Genomic DNA, 26306 nt, shown 5'->3' with positions numbered 1-26306 from the left:
CAGTGTTTATTTACTTTCCACAGCAGGAAATGAGGAAATTGAGAAATTTAACTACTAGCTTACAGGGCACTTATACCCCCTTCCTGCCCAGGCCAATTTCCAGCTTTCAGCGCTGTCACACTTTGAATGACAATTGCGCGGTCATGCAACACTGTACCCATATGGGGTTTTTTTTTTGTTAAACCAAAAACCACTGAAAATGTTGAAAAAAAAAAATGATTTTCTTAGTTTTTATTATAAAATGTTGTAAATAAGTGATTTTTCTCCTTCACTGATGTGCGCTGAGGCTGCAGTGATGGGCACTGATTGGCTGCACTGATGGACACTGATAGGTGGCACTGATGAGATGGCACTGAAAGGCAGCACTGACTGGAACTGATGGGTGACACTGAAAGGCAGCTCAGATGGGCACTGATATGTGGCATTGATGTGCACTGGTATGCACGGATATGTGGCATTGGCATGTGGCATTGCTGGGGCTACACTGATCATCAGGGCACCCTGATCATCAGTGCCCTGATGATCACTGTACATGTCCCTTCCGCGGAAAGCCGATTACTGGCTCTCATCTCCTCTCGAGCTGTCAGCGTGACAGCTCGAGGGGAGAGAAATGCCGATAAGCGGTATTTCCGTTTACATGTGATCAGCTGTGATTGGACACCGCTGATCACATGACCAAGCTGACATCTTTGGCTCATTCCGTGATCGGTGATCCGCTGTGTCCGAGGGACACAGCACACTGCCGATCGCCGCGCGCTGAGCCGTGCATGCGCGGTGAGAATGGGAGGACGTCATAACATCCTCCCAGAACGAGAGAACCACCTTGCGCCCGTCATATTACTATATGGCGGGCGGGACGTGGTTAAAGATGCCCAGTGATACAAGCAAATAAGGTGGCTTCCAGTTCTCAGCCTGAAAAAGGGCAACTGCTGTGGCAGTGCCAGAAGCTGTGGACCTGGAAGCACACAGTGGTTTGGTAGCAGAACAGATCCGGAAAACACATTATGCAGAAGACAATGGCCGAAGGTCTCTTCCAGGTTAGTCTTGCAATGTCCAGTCCAGAGGCAGCACATGGAGGACAGATTACGTTGGATAGCTCCTAAAGCTCCAGAGTCACATGCAGGCAGTGTGCACCCCCTGCCCATTCACAGACCACTTTGTATTCTGTAAATGAGTTCACATAATACAAAGTGGTCTGTGAATGAACAGAAGATAGGAAGGATTGGCAGAGATGATGTGAGAAGACAGCATCTCTCTGCGCGAAGAGCCAGAAGTGTAGTGATAGCTGTGGTCCTGGCACCCTGTAAAACTGTCAGTTGTAAACAAAAGAAAAGTCCATGAGGTGGCAAGCACCTCGTTGAACTCAACTCATAGTATGTCAGCACATTTTACAAAGTGCCTGAATTCCTGGCGTTCAGTAATAAAAGAAAACAAAAACAAGGAACACATTTATATAATTAAAAAACATTTATTAGAGCAACATTGTTACTAGTTCCCTCAATACCTTTTAAGATATTGAAAATAAAGACATTGCATACAGTTTTCTATACAGTTATAGCAGTCATTAAAAAAAAAAAAAAAAAAAAAAAGTGGAGAAAAAAACAAAAAAAAAATCCCAAAACATTAAATTGGACAAACCACAGCAACAAAGAAACAACCGTGGAAATGTGGGGCTCATGCTTATAATTCTTATGTTGAATATCAACAGTGATCCAAGTTCCAAGCTTTTTTTCTTTTAGATGCACAAACTATGCATACAGGTCTTCACGGTCAGCTGAATACACCTCACCCTCCTGCAACAAGGCGAAATTCAGGAAGTGTGAGGGGCGATGGACTTCATGGTAAAATTCCTTGGGGTTAGCCAGTTGCAACTCATATTTCATGTTGGGATCGTGCCTGACACCTAGAGGAACAAAAGGTAAACATGAAGAACAGGAACAAGCAGCTCTTAATTGAATAAGCACTTTAATGGTAACTGCAGCTAGTGGGGAAAAAAAGCCAAACCTTAGATGTGTCTGCATTAGTGGTTTTTTTTTTTAAGGCTCTTCCCCCCCCCCCCCCGTTTATTTTTACCTGGTTATTTGTCCAGTAACACGTCCTGTATTAGGCGTGTGCCCACTCTGGATGAAGGAGCAGAGGCACCTTTGGACAGCATCATTGTGAGTCTGAGGGAAGGGGGGGCTAAGATGTACTAGCACATTTAGATACACTAACAAATTGAAAGAACCTCCAGCTCACGCTGCTGCTACAGAAACAGTTTTTTTTTTCTTTTGAGATAAAAGGTTTTACATCAATAAAAGGCTGACCATTGTAAGCTCTCTGTCAGTGATACATGGTCTGTCACAAAACTAACTGCTATATTTGCAGAGAAGATTGTTAAGGTAAAAAAAAAAAAACCCTAACTTGTTGGATGGATCACCAGATGAAACAGGAAAGAAAGCCTAAGTCTAAAAAAGAAAACAAATGCAGCCATCACTTCTAAGAACTGGTAAGCTGCAATATAATAAAATGTTTGTTTTCGGTTTAATACCACTTTAACTGCTATTACAGGATAAGAACATTTGGTTTTCAGCAGCTTACCCCTCTGACAAAATCTAGAGCCCTAATCAAGTGCCTATGCAATAGCATTTTCTCAGAAGTGCTAAATGCGTAGCCATAATCATCTCCACCATGGATATCAATTAGCTAAAGGTTTACTGTGCACTGTGTTTCTCTTCAGTTAAATATTCGTCTCAGACCCAATCAACTCAATAATGAAGGCAATACATACCCATGAAGTTGTAGTTCCAAGATGCTTGTGCAGGCACCATAAAGAATCCCAGGAAGCGATCAGATAACAGCATCTGGACTCTTTCATAATGAGATGGCAGATAGCCTTTGGGATTGTTCCCTTTATCTGTGTTTTGTCTTCCCCATTCATATCCACTGGGGGTCAGTTTATAAGCAGTTAATGTACAGGAACCAGGGGTGAAACTGAGGAGAGTAAAAATGCCAGTGTTAGCAGACACAGCACTATATATTTTAGCAATAATAATAAAAAAAAAAAAAAATCACTTTTTGTGCAAATGTGAGTCAACTATAGAGGTTTCACTAGATGTGTGACAACCAGCAAAGTTTTAGCTGAACGAAAATGCATTTTCTTATTAAAGTTTAATATTTTATTGTGGAACACATTACAAATGCATACTAACCTGCAAGTAATAATTATAGTTTTTTCTCCATCCCAGGCTGGGTTGTCAGCCATGATTTTAGCATGAGTGGTGACATCTTGTGGAGACAGTTGTGGAGACTCATTTGGTTGTGTGTGAACCCATCCGAGAGGTTCCATTTCCTAAATGGGTACAAGGGAATAAACACAATAAAAGGCAGTAAGAATGAAAGGAAAAATGATATAGCTTACATCTAAATAAAGGAAAACGTGGTTTACTATAGTTCTGGTTTAAAGAACCAAATCGTAATTGTAGAGGTTTTAATAAAACTAAGGCTATCTGGTGTTTTGAGAACTGCTGCAGACATTTAGGAACCCTATGGCCTCAACCCACACAAACATTTTCATTCAATCACATGAGCATAGTTTGGTGGAAGTGGTCTATTATTTTGTACAGTAATGCAGCATCCATAAGCTTTACAAACACACCCTTTAGAAGCCTAGAATTTTGATCCAAACAGCATTAGTTGGTTGATTCTGGTTACTTACTAAAGAAGGTACTCCTAGATAATGTTCATGCAACAAATACACAAACTAAAATGTATTCTAAAACCTACCTTCAAATATTCATGCTGGGGCAGCTGATTAGGCAAGTGAACGGTTTGGTGAGTTCCCCACTGTGGAACCATCACAATACAACGGATCTCCTTCACTTGTGGGTTATCTGGTGGACTCACTCCATACAAATAGCCAGCAATCTAGACACAAAATGTAAAATAAAGAACACTATAAATTATCATTCAGAGCAAATACCAACTAACCCTAATAAATGTGAAGTATAACCATAAGCACCAAAATCAATTAACCTCAACTCTGCACAGTTCACACGAGCCATCCGTTTAGTTTTACACTCATTACAAGATAATGCGGTTAGCAAATGCACAGCTGTGGTGGGTTTTATGAGAGTGAACATTGTTCTAAACAAAAATGAAAAACTTAACCTATCAAAGCCTTAGCGTTTTTGAAATATTAGACAAAACTATATTAAGACAGCAATATGCACTCGTGTCATTTGATTATTAACAGTGACATTATGTGCAGTTATGCAAATTGTATGAATGATGCCATAACAATGCTTCATACTTTTAAAACAAAGAAAGGGCCCTCTAGAAACTGTAGGTCTAAAGCTGCCACTCACAATAAGATTATACCACAAACTGGCTGATTCTGGAGTTTGCAAAAAATATGGCAATAGATACGGAATGGCTGTGAGAGTACCAGATCTGCATGTATACAGTTTATTTACGCTTCTATTTCCCATGTTGTCTGAAAACAAACATCTTCGTCATTGACTTAATCTGCTACAAGATGGGCAGTCCAAAACACAAGACTAGACTAAAGCAGACCCATTCAACATTAAATCTGGCTAAACAGAATCTGTATACTCTCCTTCAGATTTACTAATCATTTAGTTTAACCGCCTCATGACAAGTGTAAAACAAATCCTAACTTCTGGATACAGTTTTGCAATTTTGACATGTTAGTAAAACTGTAAATCATCACCATCATGTATTGTATCGCAACTAGTGTATCCAGGTCGATTATACCTTGTTTTTTTCCAGAGCAAATGGTAATGAATATCTCCACTTTTTCTTTCAGTATCAAAAGGAAAACTGACCCAAAAAAGCAAAATAATTTTTTTTTAAATTATCTGTATATTTCTTGCTTCTTACCATAACCTACTGCCAAAGAACAACCCAAAATAAATTCTCCTGTTCCTGATGATCACAGTGATACCAGGTGTATATTCTTTGCTGTCTATACCATAGCAGGGCCCAGAAACAATGGTGCCCGTACAAGATGACCCTGGAACGCACCGACCGGCGTGTGCTCCACTCACCGGATATGATGTCAAACGCTCAACATAGGAAACCGAAAGTACAACTACTGACACGTTTCGCCCCTCCTCCAGAGCGTTATCAAAGACTTTATCCAGGTGAGTGGAGCGCACACCGGTCGGTGTGTTCCAGGGTCATCTTGTAAACGCTTAGAGCTGATCTCTTACTCAGTGCTTCCAGTTTGGTTTACTTTCTGGAATCTGTTTTACACTAGGAAGTCTGTTTTGGAAGATTGTGTCAATTGGCGACTTATTTTAAGTTATGTGAGTAGACTGAGCATTATTTTATTCAATTAAAAGTCTTTGCAATATTGTACTATTGGTTCTCCTTTGTCTTCCTATATGACACATCGTTATGAGGGGAAATCCCTTTTGAAGTTGGATGTAAGGAAGCTCTTGTATATGGAGGAGGCTATGGAGAGGAAATTTTCCCTGGGAATTGGAGGATAATATTGTATCCATAAAGTGCAATTTATTCTTATCTCTGGTGAGTGCAGAATACATCAGTATTCACAGGAAGGTGTGGATCCGTGGAGTCTTTTCTCTGTATTACACTTATCCTACATTTTTTGGAGCACTATTTGTATGTTTAAAGGGGACTCTGTTTTTGGTTTCATCACTTTTTGTATTTGGACACAAATTTTATCATTTTTTTCATTTTGGTGGCTTTGGACATTTATTTTATAACCACATACTTTATGATTTGTGTATAATAATTGTTGATTAATTTCATTTTTTGCGCGGTTTTGTTTCACAGGTATAACTATATGGAGCATCAAGCAAGTAAAACCAACTTCAGCGAGGCCGCATATGTGTACAGTCGTCTGTAAGGGGTTAAGGGACTACCTAAACAATACAATTATAACCATCCTCCTCCTCCTTTATATAGCACCAATAGTTTGTGCAGTGCTTTATACAAAAAGAAGAAAAAAAAAAAAAAAAAGGAAAAGGGAAGTTATAATACAGCTCAAACTTAGAAGATTAGGAGGACCCTGCACAGGGAACTTGTATCCTAAAAGAGGAGCAAGAGGTACAAAAAGGTAGTAACCTTAAAGGGTTAGTGGATAGAGAATATGGAAGTACAGTTTTTAGGTGGAGAAGAAGAGGTAGGCTTCGCTGAACAGATGAGCTAAAAGCAGACAGAGTAAAAGATAACTGCACACATTGGGGTATTTCCAGAGGATGGGAGGGGTTCTGGAGATCTGGAGGCAGGCATGGGATGAGGAATGTCTTAAAATGAATATCAGGCAGGCCTTAGAACTACATTGTAACACTTGGAAGGGGACTGTATTGGCCAAGGTCAAGTTTAGATTTTCTCTTTCAGAACTGCAAAATTTTCACGATGTAGTCCTAGAGCCTACCTAAATCTGTTTAGGGTGGGTAGGTGTGTAATCTGCTTATTGATGTCCATAGACACAAGAAGGTAGTCAGATGAGCTGCCATAATCTAACACCCTGGAAAAAAAAGTATAAGTGTTGCGGAATACTTCATTCAGTAGGTACGCACAGCCAAACACAAAAGTTTATGTGAATAGATTATGGGGGAAAGGACAGATGTTTGCTGGCACCACTTTTCTTTGGTTAGAACAAAAAAAACAGGCCAATCTTTCCTAAATCTCCTGGTCATTCTAGAGCAACTATAGACAGAGGATACAGCCCTGCTCTGAACAAAAACAGCCATCTAGATGCATAACTTAAGCTCGTGTACATTTCTGCTTAAACAAACTTTGTATATAGTATTGCTACACAAAAACATGGGCAATATATTGAAATGTGGGTGCCTACTGGTAGGGTAGACATAGCACTAGTGTTCCATTCCCATTTACACATACCTGTGCTCGCAGGTCAGAAATGCAAATAAATTTCTTCAGCACATTCTTGGGCAAGATGTACGTGTAACCAGTTTCCTTGATATCATCAGATGACACATAGATGTGGTTAGTTCGCAGATGAAGATTAGCAGCAGATATAGCTCTGCAAAATGAAAGGAAATTTTATAGGATGTACACAGCCATTGCTGCTGCAATTCAGTCACACAAACAACAATTTCCCAGGACCCACAGAAGCATTGTGCCTTCTAATGTTAAAAGCATGCTTCGATATTTTCGGACTAAAAGTCTGAGCCAGATAAGCATGTGATTCCACAGCACAATCATTTTTAAGTGCGACTAAACAGAGAAACCACAAGCAAAGATAACAGTTATAGAACTATTAACATAAGTCAATACTGAACTATTATAAGTACCTGACACGCCATTCTGTCTTTGAGGAGAACGTCTGCGTCTCATAGTTACTAGTGGTGGAAGTTATGATCTCATCTCCATGTTTGTTAACAGTGCGCGTCTGGGTAGCAGTGAGCTGAGACTGTTCTTTTGTCTGCTTCTCAATTTCAGCAATCTGTTGCCTCTGCTGGGATGGCGCAGAGATTTCCATACCCAAAATGATATCCCTGATTTCAGACTGTGTTAGAGATGCAACATTTACGCTGAAAAAAAAAAAAAATAAAAATCATCACATGTTTAGGTTGCACAATACATACGGCCAGTTTTGGTTACAAAACTAATCCTGGACATGTATATTTTAGAAATATATATAACTGACAAAGAAATCAGTAAGAATGTAAATATAGTGAGTATGGAGAAAGGAATGAAGACAGGTGGCTCTATTCCTAATTCTCTTAGTGCCAAGCCCCCTTGAGGTGGAAACTACAACCACCTGCACCTTTTCCCTGCATCTCATTTATGTGTTTATGGAAACCGGTATAGTGAAAAATAGGCTTTCAATATTAGAAAAGTTATGTCTTACTTGTTTTTCTTTCCATAGTCAGCCAAAATCAGATCCTTTAGCTGGACTTCTACCTTGATCCATTCCTCATCTGTCAGTGTGGGCCAGATATGATGAGGCTCAGTGATTGTCGTCTTGTCTGGCTTCAGGATGACCTTTGCACGGTCATTGTTGACATGCAATGCTCTCAGAATTAAGATCAGTCGAGAGAATGCCTGCAAGGCATATTATAACCAATTTTAGCGAAAAATTACCAAAACCATCAGGGGTCTTGAAAACATAATATGCTCCTTAAATACTATAGTGCTATACATAAGAATAAAACACAGGCGCTAAGATGCATGTCAACTGACATCAAAATGTATGTCAGTGGACATCAGCAGGCAGCTAAAATGGATGGAAATGTACAATTATTTTCCATACATTTTAGCGCAAGTCAGTGTGAACTGGCCCTAAAACAGAGCCATTCCAGATTTACACATCTTAGTGATAGCAATGCCGTATATCCACGTACCGTGTATGAAGAAATGGTCTTCAGCCAGTCATCATAGAGATTGAAAAGAACCATCTGGGGCTCTGTAGCTTTAAGAATCAGATCTCCAAACTTTTCCACCTTCAGACAGGCCTGGAAAGGCAGCTGCAACTCAGAGCCTTTGATCACAATGTTTGGGAAGTCAAGCAAGTGCACCTGAAATTTACACAGAAGGAAATTTAATATGCAATGAGAAAAGTAGAGAACTAAAAATGCCCTGAAAGCAAGCTCACGTGGAGGTTAAAAATGGTTTTTACCTCAAGAGGATCCAACATTCCCTTCCTGGTGACAATGATCTGTTTTGGCTGCTCCTCAACTGGCAAAGAACGAATCAAAGCAGCAACTTCTTCTGCAGTCTTCCACTTGGCCAGCTACAAAGGGGTAATCAATTGTACATGGTAAAGAGTAGCATTAACGTTACTGTAATACGATTCTACATTTCTTTTATTACAGGTTTACATAAAAGTGACATTAAATTATATAATTACACAAAAATAATCCATACACACCCACTACTTAAAGACCCTGTAATTTTTTTTTTATTAAATTGTTACCCAATATGTATTTCTATTTCCTTGTTATGTCCTCTGAACTTTCAAACCTCTTCTCTTCCCCCTCACTTTTGTTTGTTTGGAATGAAGTGTGCATTCATGTGCACGGAGCTACGCACACTACAAATCCCACAGTCCATCTTGGGAGCAAGCAAGGGTGGGTATGTTCTGCAAACAGCAGAACAATGAAGGAATAATGTAGCCACCCTCTAACAGAAATCAGATTACATCACGAAAAAAAAAAAAAAATTGTAGATTTGTAGGAGGCTGAGAGCAATAGAATGGGCTTTGAGTAAAGAATAGATACTTGAATAGTTTTTCTTCATTTAAACCAGGCATATAGTGTCACTTTAAATAAACTGGCATTTAATGCAACAGCTGGACCTCCTGCAGACTAATGAGGTTCAGCTGAACGTTTGTCTTGCATTTCCTGCACATCTTTATTGCTTATTATGAGCACCCATCTTTTGTAATGTCTAATACCAAGTTACTTGGAAAGTGGGGTGTTGGGAGCAGTCAGGCAAACCTCTGACTTTGTAATTAAAATATTTACTGCATATAGCGCACTTCAGGACTGAAGATCCTCTAATAGAAGCTGTAGATACCTTCAGGCACCCGAGTTTGCATACTACTGCACTGATTTACAAGAAAAGTTGAACCCTTTTGCTGCCAGAGCCATTTTTGAAATTGTGTCAAATGAAGATGAGATCTCAAGATGTGATTACGTCGGGCAAAACAGATACCCAATATGTCATGCCTCAAAAGGTGCTTGTGTGCGTGAAACGGTGACAAACTTTGGTACACAATAATGTCCATAGGCAATTCTTTATCCCCTTTCACTGCCCCGAGGGATACGCAGGGGTGGTATAAAGGGTTAAAAGTGCTTGGGTGTCATTTTAATGTTTTTTCTTTTAACTCTTCTACCCACTAAACTTTACTGCCATCACTAAGGGGGCTGACAAACCGTTTTGCCTCCATCTGAAAGCTGATAATTTGCAATGTTTACATGCATGGGAGTGTGTGCATACCCCCAATCTAAGCTTTGCATCTGACAGTGAAAGGATTAAAAGACGCTTATGCTAAAAAGATACAGGGGTGCCATTTATGACTCCATGAAAAATACCAGTTGCAAGCAATATATTCAAGTTATATCTTCTAATCCACATACTGCTCCAAAGTTTAACCACTTCCTGCCACATCTCCCAGCCCTTTAAGAGCTTCTAAATGCTGGGAGAAGGCAGGCATTCGGGTCATGTGAAAGCTGTGATTGGCTGTCACAGCAGTCACGTGATCGGAAAGCTCATGATCACAAGAATGTACCGGAAGCTTTCCGCTCCCCAGCAGTAACTATGCTGGAAGCACACAGGGCAGGTGCTTTGAGCACAGAAAAGTGTTTAAACAGGGCCGCATATATGAGACCTCTCGGCGTTAAAGCCCACCTGCCGAGAGGCCACATACGTGCATACCCCTGGCAGGAAGAGATTAGAGAGATTAGAATACTGTCAACATGATAGCCAGAGCTCTACTATTTTTAAGAGAAGGGGGAAAAAAAAAAAAAAATGGAAACCGCCTTACTTCTGTACAGGTGTCTGTTAATACAAGAATGGTGAACACAGACATTTTCACTCACTGTTTTGAAAACAAAAAGTATACCCTAAAGAAAATCCCTACAAGGGAGGAAGGAGTAAATATAAATGCACTTTAAATTATCCCTAAACATTGCACATGAGCTACATCCATAAAAAACATAAGCTAAAAAGCAGATGCTCATCTAGATAAGACTAGTTATATTTTAGGCATATTTCGGACATACCTGACCCAATCGCTTCTGTCCTGCCCAAACAGAGGTGTGAATTATCTTCAGGAAAAGCTGCCCAGTTCTGGGGTTAAAGATGAAAATAGCTCCATTTATGGGCTTGGTTGTCAAGTTACCTTCAAAGGTCTACAAATAGAGAAAAAAAAAGTCAACTGTCTGATGCATAACATTCTTTTATGCATGCATTTGTGACATGAACATATGAGCTGTACCTTGTGGATGGTTACTCTGTACACATTGGTGTCATCTACAAACCAGATGATTTGATTGGAGAAGAGCTCGCCATAGTTCTGAGATGACAGATAAGGCTCAGTGGGCTCGGATGAGTACAGCTGTAATCCCTTACGGATACGCTCACGCAGCACATAAAGAGCAGGATTAGCCTTCATTATCTTGGCCATTGCTTGCTGAATAAGTGGTTTTCCACCAGGGAACCAATTCCCATAAGCACTGAAAAAAGAAAAGAAATGGTTGCTCAAACAAAATACAGTTCAATAGTTTTAGACAATAACTTCTAGAATGTGTGAATATCTATGAAGGCAACATTTGCTCACCTGTGGAGGTTATAGGCCAGGTCAATAGCAATCAGCACACCAGTAGGTGATGGGTAGATACTCATGTTGTCAGTGGTATAGTCCAGAAACTTTGCACGGGCATATCGTTCAATGTCATGAGAGTCATAGTCTCCCCATCTCAACTGGATATCAATCCAGTACTTCTGTGTGGTGGTGCTGTCCATGACATCCCTAAATGGAGAACATATAAAAACCATTATTTGACTGTCCACACAATCTAAATACTTAATTTTCGTCGTTTACTGAGTCGCACCATATAAAACAAGTAAAAAAAAAAAAAATATGCAAAAAAAAAAAAAAAAAAAAAACACAACATACTTGGAGTCCGCCAGTAGAGAAGGACGAGAGACATTCCATTTATAGGAAGCAAATAGCAAGATATCAGCACAAGATGAATTCATCTTATAAGACTTTCTGGGGTGGATGGTCTCTTTCTGGACAGTTTCAATCTCTAGAGCATCCAGCTCTTGGTCAAACACCTGAACCACAAAAATAACAGGAATTACTTCAATGTCAGAATTATATAATAATCGGCACACACAAAATTAAAATGACTGACCTGGCACAGATCCATTACAATGCTCTCATGGATCTTTTGCCACAAGTGAGCCCTGAATATTTGAATCAAAGAGATCTTCAGCGTGGGAATTTTACCGTGCATGAAAATGCCAGTCAAATCCAACTGCACCTGGAAACCAACATAAACCTACAAAACACAAATTTGGGGTGGGTAAACAAAGATAATTAAAAAAACAAAAACACCACAGCAGCAAATTATGCATCTCTAATAACAAACATACATTGGCTCTGTTGATTGTAGGGGACCACCAGAGAGTGAACCTTCTGTTGGGGATCTGATTCAAACCAGACCTCTGGGCATTAGTTAGTTTTTTCCACTTCATTGATTCTTCAAAGCCACTGGCTTTTTCCCTGGTAAGGAAAAAATAAATAAATAAATAAATGATTGACAATGAACAAGCATAAAATATATGCAACAAACATTTACTGGTTTAAATGAGGTTTTGGCTTTATTTTTTTTGGTTCACAGGATACCCATTTGGTAGTGAGGACTTTAAGTATACAGCAATTAGGATATGGACAGCACATGAAAAAATTTTAACAAAATTGTTTCACAAATGCTTACATTCTGTTGCAATTATGTAAATTTAAATGTGTGTTTATGATCAGCTTCCACGCCGCCCTACGGCAGAAATACTGTTACAGGGCAGCATGGGTGTGCAAAATTACGTACATATACGTGATTTTGCAGTTCTGGGTAGGGGGTGTGCACGAGTCCTAACCGCGCCAACATTGGCGGCCTTGGCTGTCAATCACTGGGTCCCGGAGGGTGATTCTTCGTCAGCACCCGGCTATCCCCGAAGATTTCTGATGGGGGAGACCTGTATGTAAACAATACAGATCTCTCCCGTGAGCTCCTGCATAGCAAAGCCATACAAAGTGTGCTTACAGTGAAACACACACACAGCACCCCATAGTAAAACAGCACACAGTTAACCCTTTGATTGCTCCACGTTAACCCCTTCCTGCCCAGAGCCATTAGTACAGTGTCAATGCTTTTTATTAGCACTGATCACTGTATTGGTGTCACTGGGGATGTCAGTGACACCAAGTCAGCTCCCCCAGTGTCAGAATGTCCGCCGCAGTCTCATTATAAGTTGCTGATTGCCGCCTTTACTAGTAAACTAAATAACATTCCAGTATATATGCCGCCATTTGTAAAAGCTATAACTTTCACGTAAACCAGTTAATTTACACATATTGGGATTTTTTTTTTTTAGCAAAGAGATTTAGCAGAATACATTTTGGCCTAAATTTATGATGAAATTTGATTTTTTTTTACTGGACATGTTTAATAGTAAAAAGTCAAAAATAGGTTTTTTTTTTGTCAAAATAGTCGGTCTTTGTTTATAGCGCAAAAAAAAAAAAAAAAAAGGCGATCAAATCAAACCACCAAGAGAAACCTATTTGTGGGAGGGGTGGGGGGAGGGAAGAGAAGGACATAAATTTGGGTGCGTTACTTTAACTGACACAATTGTCAGTTAAAGTAACGCAGCGCCAGATCGCAAAAAAAAAACAAACCAAAAACGGCATGATCAAGAGGGGGGGGGGGGGGGGGAGAGATAAATCCTCTGGAGGGCAAGTGGTCAACTTTTGAAATCTACCACTTCCCCAAGACTGGCCGCTAAAGCTGGCCATGCACTGTTAATTTCTTTCATCCACAGCTGTTTGATAGAATACGCTGATCAGCAAGCTGAAATTTCTGTGTATAGCCAGCTCTACTGGTTAACAGCCAGACAAATATTTAAAAGCAGCCACTTTAAAATATATTGTTAAAAAATACAGGTGGACCTTCTTACCAGAAAAGACCCTCCCATGTGGGGAAGTATGTGCCTTTGAACAATGTGTGCTCAAGAATTCCCTCCACTCCTCCAAGTGCCTGGATCATATCTGTGCGGTAGTTATTCAAATTCCAAAGCTTTCCATCATGACGTTGATGTGTCCACCAGAATGGATTCTGTTTCAGTACCTGAGGAAAAAACATTGGGTAATTCACTGAAGCATGAAGTATATGGAGAATGAGGTAATCATAACTAATGACTTTCAGTACCTGATACTGTTTGAAGTCTGTACGGACTCTCCAGCCCTTGTCATAGGCCAGGGTGTGCCTGTCCTTCTGGAACAGGGTATTGATTCGTGGAATTCCTCTATCCCAGGAATCCTCCAAGTCCTCCAGTGTAAGACGTCTGAAACAAAGCATACATAAATGTATACCAAAAAAAAAAAAAAAAAACCCCTCCCCACAAAAAAACACCACAGCTTTTGAAATATATAAAAGTTGGACACCTAATGAACAAGCTTTATAATATTCACCTGTTCTGAGCGATGGCCTCCTGCCTCTTCAGAGCGTATTCAGCCCAGACTCGCTGAGAGTCAATGAACTCACTCTCCCAGGGCTGAATGTAGCGATACAAGTTAGGGATCAGCTGGTCCTCCTCATGACTCATACCAGAGCGGAAGTGGGTGATGCCAACATCTGTCTGCTTTGACCACCTGTGGAAAAAAATAAATGGGTACAAACAATCAAAAACATGAACAGTAATATTCTACATATCCCTACAAGTGTATGAACAACCTGGAGTTTATTAAGCAATTGTCACAAATCAATGAGATTTCAGTTTTGGAAACACATTTTACAGTGATTAAAACATATTACCTGAGGTCAGACTGTGGGATGAGCACGTGTCCCATAGACAACATCCCCAAACCACCAAGCTCTTTGGGTGTGTAGAAGACCACAGGAGGGAAACGACTGGGCATCTTAGAGTTCAGACCAATCTTAATTCTTGTTTGGATTTTGTTCTCACATTTCACCAACAGATCAAGCAACTCCTGTGTGTTTACCACAGCCTCACGGAAATAAGTCATCAGGCCAATCAAGGCAGTATTCCACTTGTTCACAATCTGAACAAACAAATAAAATGGTTACCTTTGGTGTAAACATTGATAAAATAACCAATATAATCTTAGTATTTGTATGAGCAATCTAGCTCAGCCAAATCCTATAAAGAAAGTTGAGTCAGGCTTACATAATGGATAAATAGTTAAAAATGGCTAAACACTGGCTGAAAGTATTTTTACTATAAGTCACAACCCACCTTTGTAAATGTAGTGGATCCTGAAGCCATCAAAATTTGACGAACTCTGTTGTGAAATCTCTGCATGGACTCATCATCCACTCGCAGGAAACACTGAGCTGTACGTTCTTTGGTCACCTACAAAAGCAAGATACCCATTTGCTTATATCCCAATTTAAATGCAGCAACCATACAAAACAAAAAGGGCCATGAAAGCAGTTACTTCTTACAGTTTGTGTGTAACACCCCATTTGTTATTTAAATTCTTTAAAATTTTAAAAAAAAAAAAAAAAAAAAAAAAAAAAGGGTTTTTTTTATGAAATTCATTGAAACAATTATTGGCCAACTAATGGCTTATGAAAATAACTATTAGTTGCCGCTCTAATTTTAATTTCAATAAACCTTTATTTTACAGTGTTGCTAGATAAATAATGCAAGGTCAAATGTTGTAGAACAAGGATACAGAACAACTGAGAAAACCAGTTGAGTAGAATAATCACCGAGCAAGTCAGTTATCAATGAAAGACATTTGTAAATTCTCAAGGTTATAGGTGGCAGGATAGCATGGTGCAATATAGACCTTGCTACAATTAGTCGTCCTCTCTCATAAAAAGGCAGAAGAGAGATAAAAGATAAGGAAGGGGAAGGGATTGTTGGGGTGGGAGGGGTTATTTGGGTACCCTGTAGACTGCTAGGGGCATTTCCTACCATGACTTAACTAATTGCAAGTGTAGCAGAGGTCTATAAAAAGGTAGATAGGAGAAAGTTTCACCCAAGGGGTCCAGGTTTCATAAAAGTTGGTCATTCTACACAATAGTTTTGCTGTTATATTTAGCACCTCCTTAACCCAAAGTTCTTGATTTTGAGCCATGTGACTACTTTCAATGCTCATTGGACCCAACTGAAAATCATTCACCTTTTAAAAAATAAATATCCTTATGCTCGTGTGCTAGCTTCCGGATACTGTATTAAAGTAAGTTCCCAAATTATCTCCCCCAGCCATTTTTTGAAATAGCAGGAATACCAGCTCAAACCCGAGTTACCGACCATGCTTGAAATAGAGCAAACTGCACTTGAACATAGGAAAAGCATGTGGCTGCTAAACACGGTGCTGCAAGCCATGCATCAAGTGTAAACTGTAACTATCAGTCTGGATTATTGCTAGAAATCCTGTACATAGTCATATCTTACACCTGATTATGCTGAGAATATTCAGAATGTACACCGACAGTACTGTCTGCACCCGAATTAGAGATATTCACCCTCTCTGTCCAGTTTACAGTTTTCACGGAGAGTGAACGTGAAAGAAAATCCTAAATTTTGGTTTGTCACTAGAACAGGAATAGAGGGAAAAATCTTCCAATGGGGACACTTGCTCTGTAGAACCTTGTGAAAACCAGGGATTCCCTCACGCTGGAAGGGTTTCCTCTGCCTCTTTTGGTTATAAGACAGGAAGTGGAGAGAATTCTCAATGGGACACAGATGGAAAAAAAAAACATTAACATGGATAATAACTCTCCATTACTCAAAATGAGAAATCTGTTTTTCTAGATAATGAAAAAGAAATTCCTGTACACTGTCTACCGTGCTGGCAACTGAAGATGCAGCTTACACTTTTACCACGTCCCTATGCTGGTAACGGACTGAGCTAATATGCAACTAAACATGCCTCACAGTGTTACAAAAAGTTCATAAACAAAAGCTTTTCCATTCTTATTTACTGATCTGAACAGAAATGCTTTTGTTTCTGTTTTTGTTGTCATTATTAGTTGCTATATTTAGGGAATTATGGAAGTCTTAAATAAAAAAAACAAAAACACTATTTAAGTTACTCAAAAGTTGCAGTATGCAGACACCTCTGGTAATGTATCCATGTGTAACAAATGCATATCCCATGCTTCCTATATAGAAAACTCAAATACATAGTTGTCCAAACATCTCTACTGTATGAACATGAGGTATCCAAGTCATGTAATTCAGTGACATAAAAAACTGGTTGCAGTCGCTAGGTGGATCATGTCTGCTGACTGTAATTGTATGTACGCCAACTGTTGGTCCTGAACAAGCATTATGCAAAAAATATAAATATATAAATGAAGACAGCCAAAACATATGCAATTCAAACGGTTATACAAAGATCTGTTAGGGCTGTGTTGGCTAGCTGCCTAAATTGGAAACAGTTGATGTTAGATCTTCATGCATAGCAAACCTCATTCTGCAGATTCCAAACTCCATCTTTATGAGTGAATTCCTCATAGCTTGTACGGCACTTGGGCAGAATTCGGCACTCAAAGCCGCACATGTTGAACAGCAAGTTGGGGTTGTCTTTACTGTACACAGACACAAAGCTGTTCTCCCATTGTACAGTAGTGACAGAACGAGGAAGACGATTTTTAATGTCCCAGAACACAGCACGGCCACTAAGAGGAGATTAAATACTCTAATTAGTCTTACAGTAGAATACACACACACACATACATATATACACATATACACACTCACTCACACAAGCACTTTAAACAATGTTCAATATAATTTATTTTGGAAAATGAGCAGCATTATTGGAAAAAAATTGCCACTTTTTTATTTGTATAAATTAATAATAAAAAGGCTCTTGTAGACTTGTGTTTTCCTGCATTTGAAGCTCAATTTCAATGCAAGTCTGCAGATTTCCATTCACTTTTGATGTGTGGCGAAGTAGGTGCATTTGCCGTTTTGGGTTTCTTTGACTGCAGCATGTCTACTAGTGGTGCAGGAAAAGTGGGTCAAGCGCAACCTTTTGTACTGAAATGCTTTTAAATAGCAATGTGTTGGAATGCCAAATGTAGCATTTGTTAACACTGCATATCTATACAAGAGCGCTGAAAATGGTATACCGCCATAGAAAATGGAGAAATTTTTTTTAGGTTAGAAAAATCACAATGACTTATCTAGTAAGCAATATAAACGATACTTACAGATTAACATCATGCTTCATAAGTCTCATTCTGGCATCTCGTGGCCAACACTTTTTATTGTTGTACCCTACAATGTTCTCATTATTGGGATCCGGATGCTCTGTAAGGTACCTCTGAATAAGATCTCGAGCATCATCTGCTGAAAATCTACAAGAAACAAAAAACAACATCTTAACAGCATGATCACATTGACTATTCACAAAATGTGCTTTGAAATGCTCACATGCAACATACCTGAAAAAAATGTGGATGCGATCAATGTATCTGCAATACAGGCGAATGGGGTGAGCAGCTTCTGTGGCCACATCTTGGAAACTCAAGAAATCATTTGGCATTTGGGGTGGGCCGGCCATCTCACTAGCTCTGTGCAAACCTAGTACCAACAGATCCATCACCAAACCATAGTACTGAACAATGAATGAAGCAAACTGGAGTCCACGAATAATGCCATAGGAGTTTGTGTGATTCATGTCCTACAAGAAAGGTAAACAAATTGAAAAGTGAGAATATACTTGAAATATTGGTTACCTTTAACAATTAGTTTTTAATAGGGTTGTGACACACTGCACCTAGAGACATTGCCAAAATGTCTTTATATAAATCCTATTACTGCTCACAGTACATACACTGTGCACCCCAACTATATACTCTACAAAGTTTTAGCTTTCACATACTTACTTTGTAATTGATCACAACGTTGTTTTTGGCTGTCATGTAATCAGCAATGTTGTGATCAACAATTAGACGCAGAAGACGATTCAGCAGAGTCAAATCGATCTTTTCATACATCTTCTCAAACCGAGACTCAAGCATTACATTGCATTCTCCTTCAGTGGTGTCCCACACATCCTGCAGGTTGTTGATGCCTGTGATACGCAAAATATGAGATCAGTTTTCCAGTACAGGACCTTTCAAATGCATGGACTGGTAGGTTGAGAAAACACCTGTTTTGTTTGTGTCACTTGTGGACTCGTACAGCAAGATGTCCACACTGGAATTTCCAATTTAACCTGTGTTGCATTCTACAGAGGATTAGGGAATCTTGGAATGCTTTTCTGTAAGGACATGGTCCTTCATTCATTCCCCTCTCTCCTCCCTTATTCAAGGCCAGTTTGGTGGAGACTTCTGTACACAATAGGAGGAAGCTCTTGAGGAGTCAGCAAATGATAAAATGTCCGACAAATACTACAAAAGTCCAAGAAAGTTCTTAATACTAAACAATTGGTCTTTTTTTTCAAGTATTCATGACACCATCTAACATTGCGCATGAACGGCAGCAATTTTTAGTCGCAAACGATCTTACTGCATTTACAAATCGTATGCCAAGTGCGCTGAAGTCACATTATTATCAAAGACCGCAAATAGCCTAACTGCAGTATAAACTGGAGGTAGCACAACAGGGAATGTAATCTGCAACTGAAAGGCATGTTTCTAAAATGCAGTATCAAAAGGGATGCCTTTGCATTGATAAATGCCCCCTATGCATTATACAGTCCTTCAAGAAAACAATGGCTGTTTAAAGTTAAATGGGTATCACTAGTAGTTATTAGTATGGATTAAACAAAATAAAACTGAGTGGGGGGAATATAACAAAATCAGACAGAATCTGGATCAGCGTTTATCTTCAGTAAGCTTTGAAAATGAAAAATACTGGTTGGTTGCCATGAACATCTTGCTCCAGCTTCTGGTTGCTCCAGTTTTGATCAATTCCCCCCACTATAGTTTTCCTTTAACTGCTCAGATTGGTGGATAATACAGTTGGGTTTACTGCCCAGTCAAGAGTTATTAGACCATCTATGGTGAGATTAAATGTAACTTAACATGATTAGGTTTAATTGTTAGGGTACAGATAAATATAAAACCCACAGTTAGGATCATGTTAAGGATATGAATGCACATATTTATATCTCGAGGATTTGTACAGATGTAGCAATAAAGCATAAAGTTCATTACATCTCCCAACTGCTTTTTCAAACAAATGTAATAAGCTCTCAGAAATGTTCAAATGTAACCCAACAAATTCTAAGCAGTTTATCATATTTTAGAAAACACAGAAAGCTCCTGATATTTCACTCTGATATGGCACCTCACGAATGTCCTTCAAACAAAACCTTATACATTTTTACAATACAAGTGTTAAAAAATTTCAGAAGCTGCCTAAAAGAGGTCCTACTGCAGAAACTATATTTCTATAGTTTATATAGTCTATAGTTTACCTTGGCACCACTTGTACACAAGCAAAGGTGGGGGTTCTGTGTCTGCAGGTTTGATCCAAGGAGGGAAGAGTCGCCTCTTGTCTGCTTCATACCAAAGATATTGATCCAGGTAAGCATCAGTAATCTTCTCAAGAGGTTCAACATCATAGACAGGGACTAAGTGACTATAAAGGTCCATGAACTCAATCCCCACCTTAAAATTAGAAAAATAATATGTTAATGAAATATTAAGTCTAGCAATTTACAAACCTTCATAAAAACAAACATCTAAACTACAGAGAGACATCAAACTGCCTATTACCTCCTTGAAAGCTCTTTGAGTGAGCAAGTGACGCTTGATTCTGGACAAGGCTTCGTGAGGATTGTCATACGCTTGTTCAATCAACCCCAATTCTTCTCTTTGAGACTGATTTAAACGGGACTTCACACTAATCAAGAAGAATCATGTTTCAATGGATATTAAATAATAATAAAAAAAACAAAAAAACAAAACAAAAAGTACAATAACCTGCAACTGTTCAGTTTAAACATGAACAAAGTATTTTATTTGCAAAAGTGAATTTGATATTACCATAAAACACTTTAGAATTACACAACACTAATGGGCCATTAGGTTTCTACACATCTGCTCATTGCAATAGGTTGCTAAATAAGCTACCTGTAGTGACGTAAGAGCCACATATTTACCTGTATGCTTCTTTGAGTCTCTCAAGAGCCAGGATGAGCAGTTTAGTATCATGTTTGTAGGAAAGAGGAGGGAATGGTATAGGAGAGAACCTTCTGCTTTCCAGCCAGTGCACTGTCGTGGTGTATACTGCTACAGCCTCTTCAGCAGTGATGTAGGGCCCATCCTATAAACCACGAGAGGCAGTTAAGCAAGAAGCAAAATACATTCAGCTTTCAGTATACAGATGAAATTTTTTTTTTTAATCAAAAACTCTAGTACTCACCTTTAGGTAGTTGTGTTGTCTCTCTTGCTCAGCCTTCAGGTAAAGACGAGTCAAGCGGCCCAGATTCTTCTTACACACGGTTTTGTCCACAGTTGCACCGCGGCGAATACGCTCTCTGTTGTAATGGGCAGTATTTGTCCACCAATCAGCCTTTGCTTTTACATACCGGAGAATCATGTTTTCAATGGGTGTAGGAAGACCAGGTACCTAAATAAAAAGGAAAAAAAAAAAAAGCACCTAAAACTTTGAAATAATGCTAGGGGGAATTACCAGATGAACCAATGGACACTGGGCGTGCTACACACAGCCAAAAAACAAGTGCAGTGTGTGTGGCACATCCAGTCCTGCTTTGCCGCATTGCCACCACACTCCCCTCCCAGCTATTAAAATAAAAGCCAAGAGTCGCTGTGCATATAAAGCAGTTATAGCAACTACTGCTGTAAAATAAAAAAATAAAAAAAATAAAAAAAAAAGTCAATCTTAACATCTGAACCCAGTGTTGCAGCAGTGACTTGTGTTAGTAAAACTGTGCATATCTTTGCCTCTACTTAGTGTATCTAGGTGAAATATACTTTTCCTATTTTTCTCCAGAAAAAAATCAGGAAATATCTGTTCATGTTTATTACCAAATTAAAGTTCAATTTGGTTTTATTTCAAAAAAGTAAATCCTTCCTAAAATAGTAAAATAATTTCTCACTATCTCCTTACGACTGCTAACAGATACCACAGACAAGTGGTACAGACGTGTGTGCAAGTTTGTAATTTGATTTGTTTTTTTCGACTTCTTGACACTTAGTATTCTTTTGTTATATAAAGTTATTGCTGTATAATCAGGTCTACAACTGTAAAAATTACTCTGGTCCATAGAGAGAGTACAAGTGTGAATGATGAAGTAGTAATCACTTACAAATTGTGCTTATTAATGAATTAAAAAAAAAAAAAAAAAATTTAATACACAGAACAAAACCAAAAAACTTTCAAGCCAGCAAAATGTTTGAAGTGCTAAAATATCTTAACCCCTTGGCGCCTCCCGGCCCTTTAAAGGTTTCAGAAGCCGGGAGGCGGGGCGGGGTTTTGGGGTCATGTGACTACCGTGATTCACTGTCACGGCGGGCACATGATCGGGAAAGGTCCCGATCGCAAGATGAGATTGGGACCTTTCCGTGAGTACCGAACATGTGTGCTGGGAGCACGCAGGGCGCTCGCTCTCAGCACGTTTTTCATAATTGCACACAAATGTGCGGCCGCTCGGTGTCAAGGGCCAGATGCCGGGAGCCCGCACATTTGCGTGTGGCCGGAGCCAAGAGGTTAAGCATATTATATAGCACATTAATTTTTTGCATTCACCTTCCAGGGAATGTTTGCCTTCCAGCATCTCCAGGCTTCACTCAAGTGTTGCAGGATAGTCCTTGCTTTATTCTGCTTGATACCCTCTGGCATCATGTCCAAAATGTCATGCATGACCGCGGCTCTCAGCTCCAGATCAAAGTGAGATTCCACTCTCTGCTTTGTCACTGTTTTTGCAACCCCCTTGGAATGACGACCTGAGAAAGAGGAAAGCACACATAAGCATAGAGAACAATTACAATAGCTATACATCATACAGCTGAAGAGAAAGGCAACCGATTACCAACCTTCAAACTGTCTAGCCAGAAGATTTCCAAGCCATCTCTCTAGCAGCGGGGTGATGCCACGCATAAAGAAAAGCCAAACTCTCCACCCAGCTGCCCAAAAGCCACAACCTGGTCCTTTCCCCACTGGACCCTAATTCAGGGTAAAAAAGATAAATTGAGAGAAAAGTAAAAAGAAAAAAAAAAAAAAAAAAAGTAAAATTGCTTACAATCCTTGACACATAAGTCAAAATAAATTCTAGTGTAAAATACACTTACTGTGTTGAACCTGTAATAGATTAGGTGTTTCAAGTCTTTGCACATTCGGATCTGTCTCATAAGTTTGTACTTATATCTGTACATGCCAGTCAGCTGGCCCACGTGGGCAAAGATGTATTGAAGTCCATCTGCCAACTTAAAAAAACAGAATTACTACTTTAGACTGCCAAACTTGGTTTATAAAGTCAACAAAGTCATTTTTAGTACATGCATACAGATTTGCAAATGTTGGTATTAAAGTCAGTAACAAAAAAAAAAAAAAAAAAAAAACCACAAACAAAACACACGCAAAACAAAATGTAAATGGTTTAGGTGGACCATCACTCTACCTGGAAAGCATCCACGTTACCAAGCCTATATTGCACATGACTATCCACCACCAGTTTGGTCAGACGAAGTACCTCTCGGCACAAATGGAAGGCATTGCCAAACCGAGACTTCTTGCGCTCCTGCAGGAAGATATACGAGAATGGTTAAATAAAGCAGTCACTTAGAGATTGTGTATTTCTGATCAATGTACTATTCTGAATCAAGTTTACGGTTTATATTCTAGCCCTATAAAACAAACATAGAATATACTATTGCTGACATTTCTAAAAATGCTAGCTGCCTGGCAGAAATTATACTTTGGCAGCATCACATTCTAAGTGTCAAGGGATCTACCCTCTTCCTCAGAGCTCAGAACTTGTCTCTTCTGTGGTTTGGTGCCCAGGTTCCCAAACTGAACTTTCTTTTTTCACCCTGTGCTGAAGTAGGCACCGTGGCAATTTATAGGCCTGGAACGCTAATTTGGGAGTATATTTTATTTACTTTGACATTAATAAAATGGTGCTCTAGGTAATGTACAAGGTTGGTGCACCCTTCAAGAGCAGTACTCTTTTGCAACACTTTAACATTTTTTTGTGATCATGCTATCATTTTAACATATTTTTCTTTGTAACTTTTAAATAATGATGGTGTTCATTTTCCTAGGTTTAAAACTTTTTTAACTTTGATTACTATGACTACTCAAAGTAATATATTTTGCATGTATTTGCATACAACAAATGGAATGGAAGCATTAACTAAAGACACATCAGTACCCACATCCTGATAACCTATAAAGAAAACCTATAAAACCAAAGAAAATATAACACATACATGGAACATCTAAGGGTACAAGCATCAAACAGATTAGAAATCTAAATCTAACTAATCTTGAAAAAAACTCCATCCCCCCCTCACAATACTTGATGGACTAACCTCTGTGTAAGTATACTTAGCTATTTTCAGGCACTTCCAGTACGGTTAATCGATCTGACTCACCTCTGTTGGCCAGCGGTAGCTCTAGGGCAGAGAGAGCTGTGACAACAGATGGACCATAGTAAGCCTAAGTTTGATGTCACCAGTCCCAGGCATACCCAACTGTTGCCAAGTGCTCTCTCCTCTCCCCTGTAGTAAACACTGACTGACACAGGGGAGATCACGTGACCAGACCGGAGTAACCGCAAAATGAGCAAGTATACAGATCTTTCTTACACAGGTTAGTCAGAATATGCATTAGGAGCAGGGGGGTTAAGATTAGCATGGAATTCTGCTTTAAACAAAAGAATGTCACTATTATACATAAGTTAAAAACCCCTACAAGTGGAACACATGCTGTTCCTTAATTACTTGCCTACCGGGCACTTTCACCCCCTTCCTGCCCATGCCAATTTTCAGCTTTCAGTGTTGTCACACTTTGAATGACAATTGCGCGGTCATGCAACACTGTACCCATATGAAATTGTTATTTTTTTTCACACAAATAGAGCTTTCTTTTGGTGGTATTTAATTGCCACTGGGTGTTTTAGTTTTTGTGCTATAAACAAAAAAGAGCAAAAAAAGTGAAAGAAAGTTTCTTTATTTCTATTATAAAATTTTGCAAACAGGTAATTTTTCCCTTCACTGATGTGCGTTAATAAAGCTGCACTGATAGACGGCACTGATGAGGCAGCACTGATAGGCAGCACTGATATGCAACAATAATGGGCACTGAGAGGTGGCACCGATTGGCAGCACTGATCGACGGCACTACTAGGCACTGATGGGCACAGGTGGGTGGCACTACTAGGCACTGATCATCAGTGCCCTGATGATCGGTGCCGATACGTCCTCTGACAATTGTCGGTTATCGGCAGTACTTTCCTCACAAAGTGCAGCCGATAACCGGCAACTGCATTTACTAATGATCTGCTGTGTCATTGGACACGGCTGATCATGTGGTAAAAGGCCGCTGTGATTGGCCTTTTACCACATCACGTGATCAGCTGTGTCCATAGGACACAGCAGTCACGAAGATCGCCAGGTGTGCGCGTGTCATGTGACGCCCTCCCAGAACTGGACAACTGCGCTGTAGCCGTCACTCAGCTATAGCATGGTTGGCCAGTGGTTAAAGGATACATAAAATATAGTAAAGGAGATATTGAGGTTGATTTACTGCTCTGCATAGAAACCAATCCCCAATTACCATCAACTGTCTAGGCCTTCCTGCATTACCCTCACCACATAGGCTGCTCTCCTGGCCATTAGGGGAAGCAGTGCCATCCAGGGCTGCCACCTCTGAGTTTGTCACTCGCACATTATCATCCAAGTTGGCAAATATGTTTGGGTGCTCAAACACAGGACTGACCTGCCTTTTCTCTGAGATGCTACCACTCCTTATAAATACATTGCATCCATTTGTTCTATAACTGGATTGCACCCAGCTATAGGTTTACACCAAAACATGTTCTAAAAATTGCCTAATAATGACTGGGAAAACTGAGAATTCTAGTTCTACAACAGCTGGAGAATCACAATTCTACTTGCTGCCATGCACAAGCTGCTGAAATGAGGCACATAAATTCAAAGTCTAATAATAAACACATTCAGTATTCAAGAAAAAGAAAAAAAAAATATATACACACAGCAGATAAAATAAGTATTGAACACGTCACCATTTTTCTCAGTATATATATTTCTACAGGTGCGACTGACATGAAATTTTCACCACGTCAGTAATAACCCAAGCAATCCATCCAAAAAAACAAAACTAACAAGTCCAGAAATTAGGTTATGTTTAATAAAATGGAATGGCACAGGGAAAAAGTATTGAACACATGAATAAAAGGGAGATGCAAAAAGGCATGGAAAGCCAAGACACCAGCTGAAATCAGTAATTAGAAAGCAATCATTGCCCTTGTCAGTGACAATATCAGCTGGTTCAGTCTCAACTGATGGCCTATAAAAAAGGTGTCTCATTATCAAGGTGTAACACAAGAAACATCTAAAAGCAAAAAGAGCTCTCTCAAGACCTTTGCAATCTTATTGTTGCAA

General features: G+C 39.4%; 1 protein-coding gene across 1 annotated transcript in view; it reads right to left on the bottom strand.

The window, feature by feature from the left end:
• Positions 1-1448: 1448 nt before the first annotated feature.
• PRPF8 (pre-mRNA processing factor 8) overlaps positions 1449-26306 on the bottom strand; it is a 43167-nt gene continuing 18309 nt past the window's right edge. Inside the window, exons 12-43 of the mRNA XM_089657856.1 lie at positions 23300-23419; positions 22971-23105; positions 22716-22845; positions 22429-22625; positions 21082-21288; positions 20819-20982; positions 20433-20559; positions 20132-20324; positions 18594-18781; positions 18150-18388; positions 17916-18062; positions 17168-17378; positions 14980-15096; positions 14538-14785; positions 14195-14374; positions 13932-14067; positions 13681-13850; positions 12103-12232; positions 11862-12008; positions 11621-11781; positions 11282-11473; positions 10940-11177; positions 10725-10853; positions 8618-8731; positions 8343-8516; positions 7850-8043; positions 7290-7529; positions 6877-7018; positions 3766-3906; positions 3192-3331; positions 2771-2973; positions 1449-1903 (exon numbers count right to left, since the gene is read on the bottom strand). Of these exons, the coding sequence (XP_089513982.1) occupies positions 1749-1903; positions 2771-2973; positions 3192-3331; positions 3766-3906; positions 6877-7018; positions 7290-7529; positions 7850-8043; positions 8343-8516; positions 8618-8731; positions 10725-10853; positions 10940-11177; positions 11282-11473; positions 11621-11781; positions 11862-12008; positions 12103-12232; positions 13681-13850; positions 13932-14067; positions 14195-14374; positions 14538-14785; positions 14980-15096; positions 17168-17378; positions 17916-18062; positions 18150-18388; positions 18594-18781; positions 20132-20324; positions 20433-20559; positions 20819-20982; positions 21082-21288; positions 22429-22625; positions 22716-22845; positions 22971-23105; positions 23300-23419 (5409 nt within the window). The 3' untranslated portion in view covers positions 1449-1748. The remainder of the gene's footprint in view (positions 1904-2770; positions 2974-3191; positions 3332-3765; positions 3907-6876; positions 7019-7289; positions 7530-7849; positions 8044-8342; positions 8517-8617; positions 8732-10724; positions 10854-10939; positions 11178-11281; positions 11474-11620; positions 11782-11861; positions 12009-12102; positions 12233-13680; positions 13851-13931; positions 14068-14194; positions 14375-14537; positions 14786-14979; positions 15097-17167; positions 17379-17915; positions 18063-18149; positions 18389-18593; positions 18782-20131; positions 20325-20432; positions 20560-20818; positions 20983-21081; positions 21289-22428; positions 22626-22715; positions 22846-22970; positions 23106-23299; positions 23420-26306) is intronic.

Source organism: Staurois parvus, unplaced genomic scaffold (genome assembly GCF_062004578.1).
Source record: "Staurois parvus isolate SC_StPar_1 unplaced genomic scaffold, SC_StPar_1.0 ptg000029l, whole genome shotgun sequence".
NCBI lineage: Eukaryota > Metazoa > Chordata > Amphibia > Anura > Ranidae > Staurois > Staurois parvus.
The sequence above is the reverse complement of the archived record's forward strand: the minus strand, read 5'-3'. Positions and strand labels throughout refer to the sequence as shown.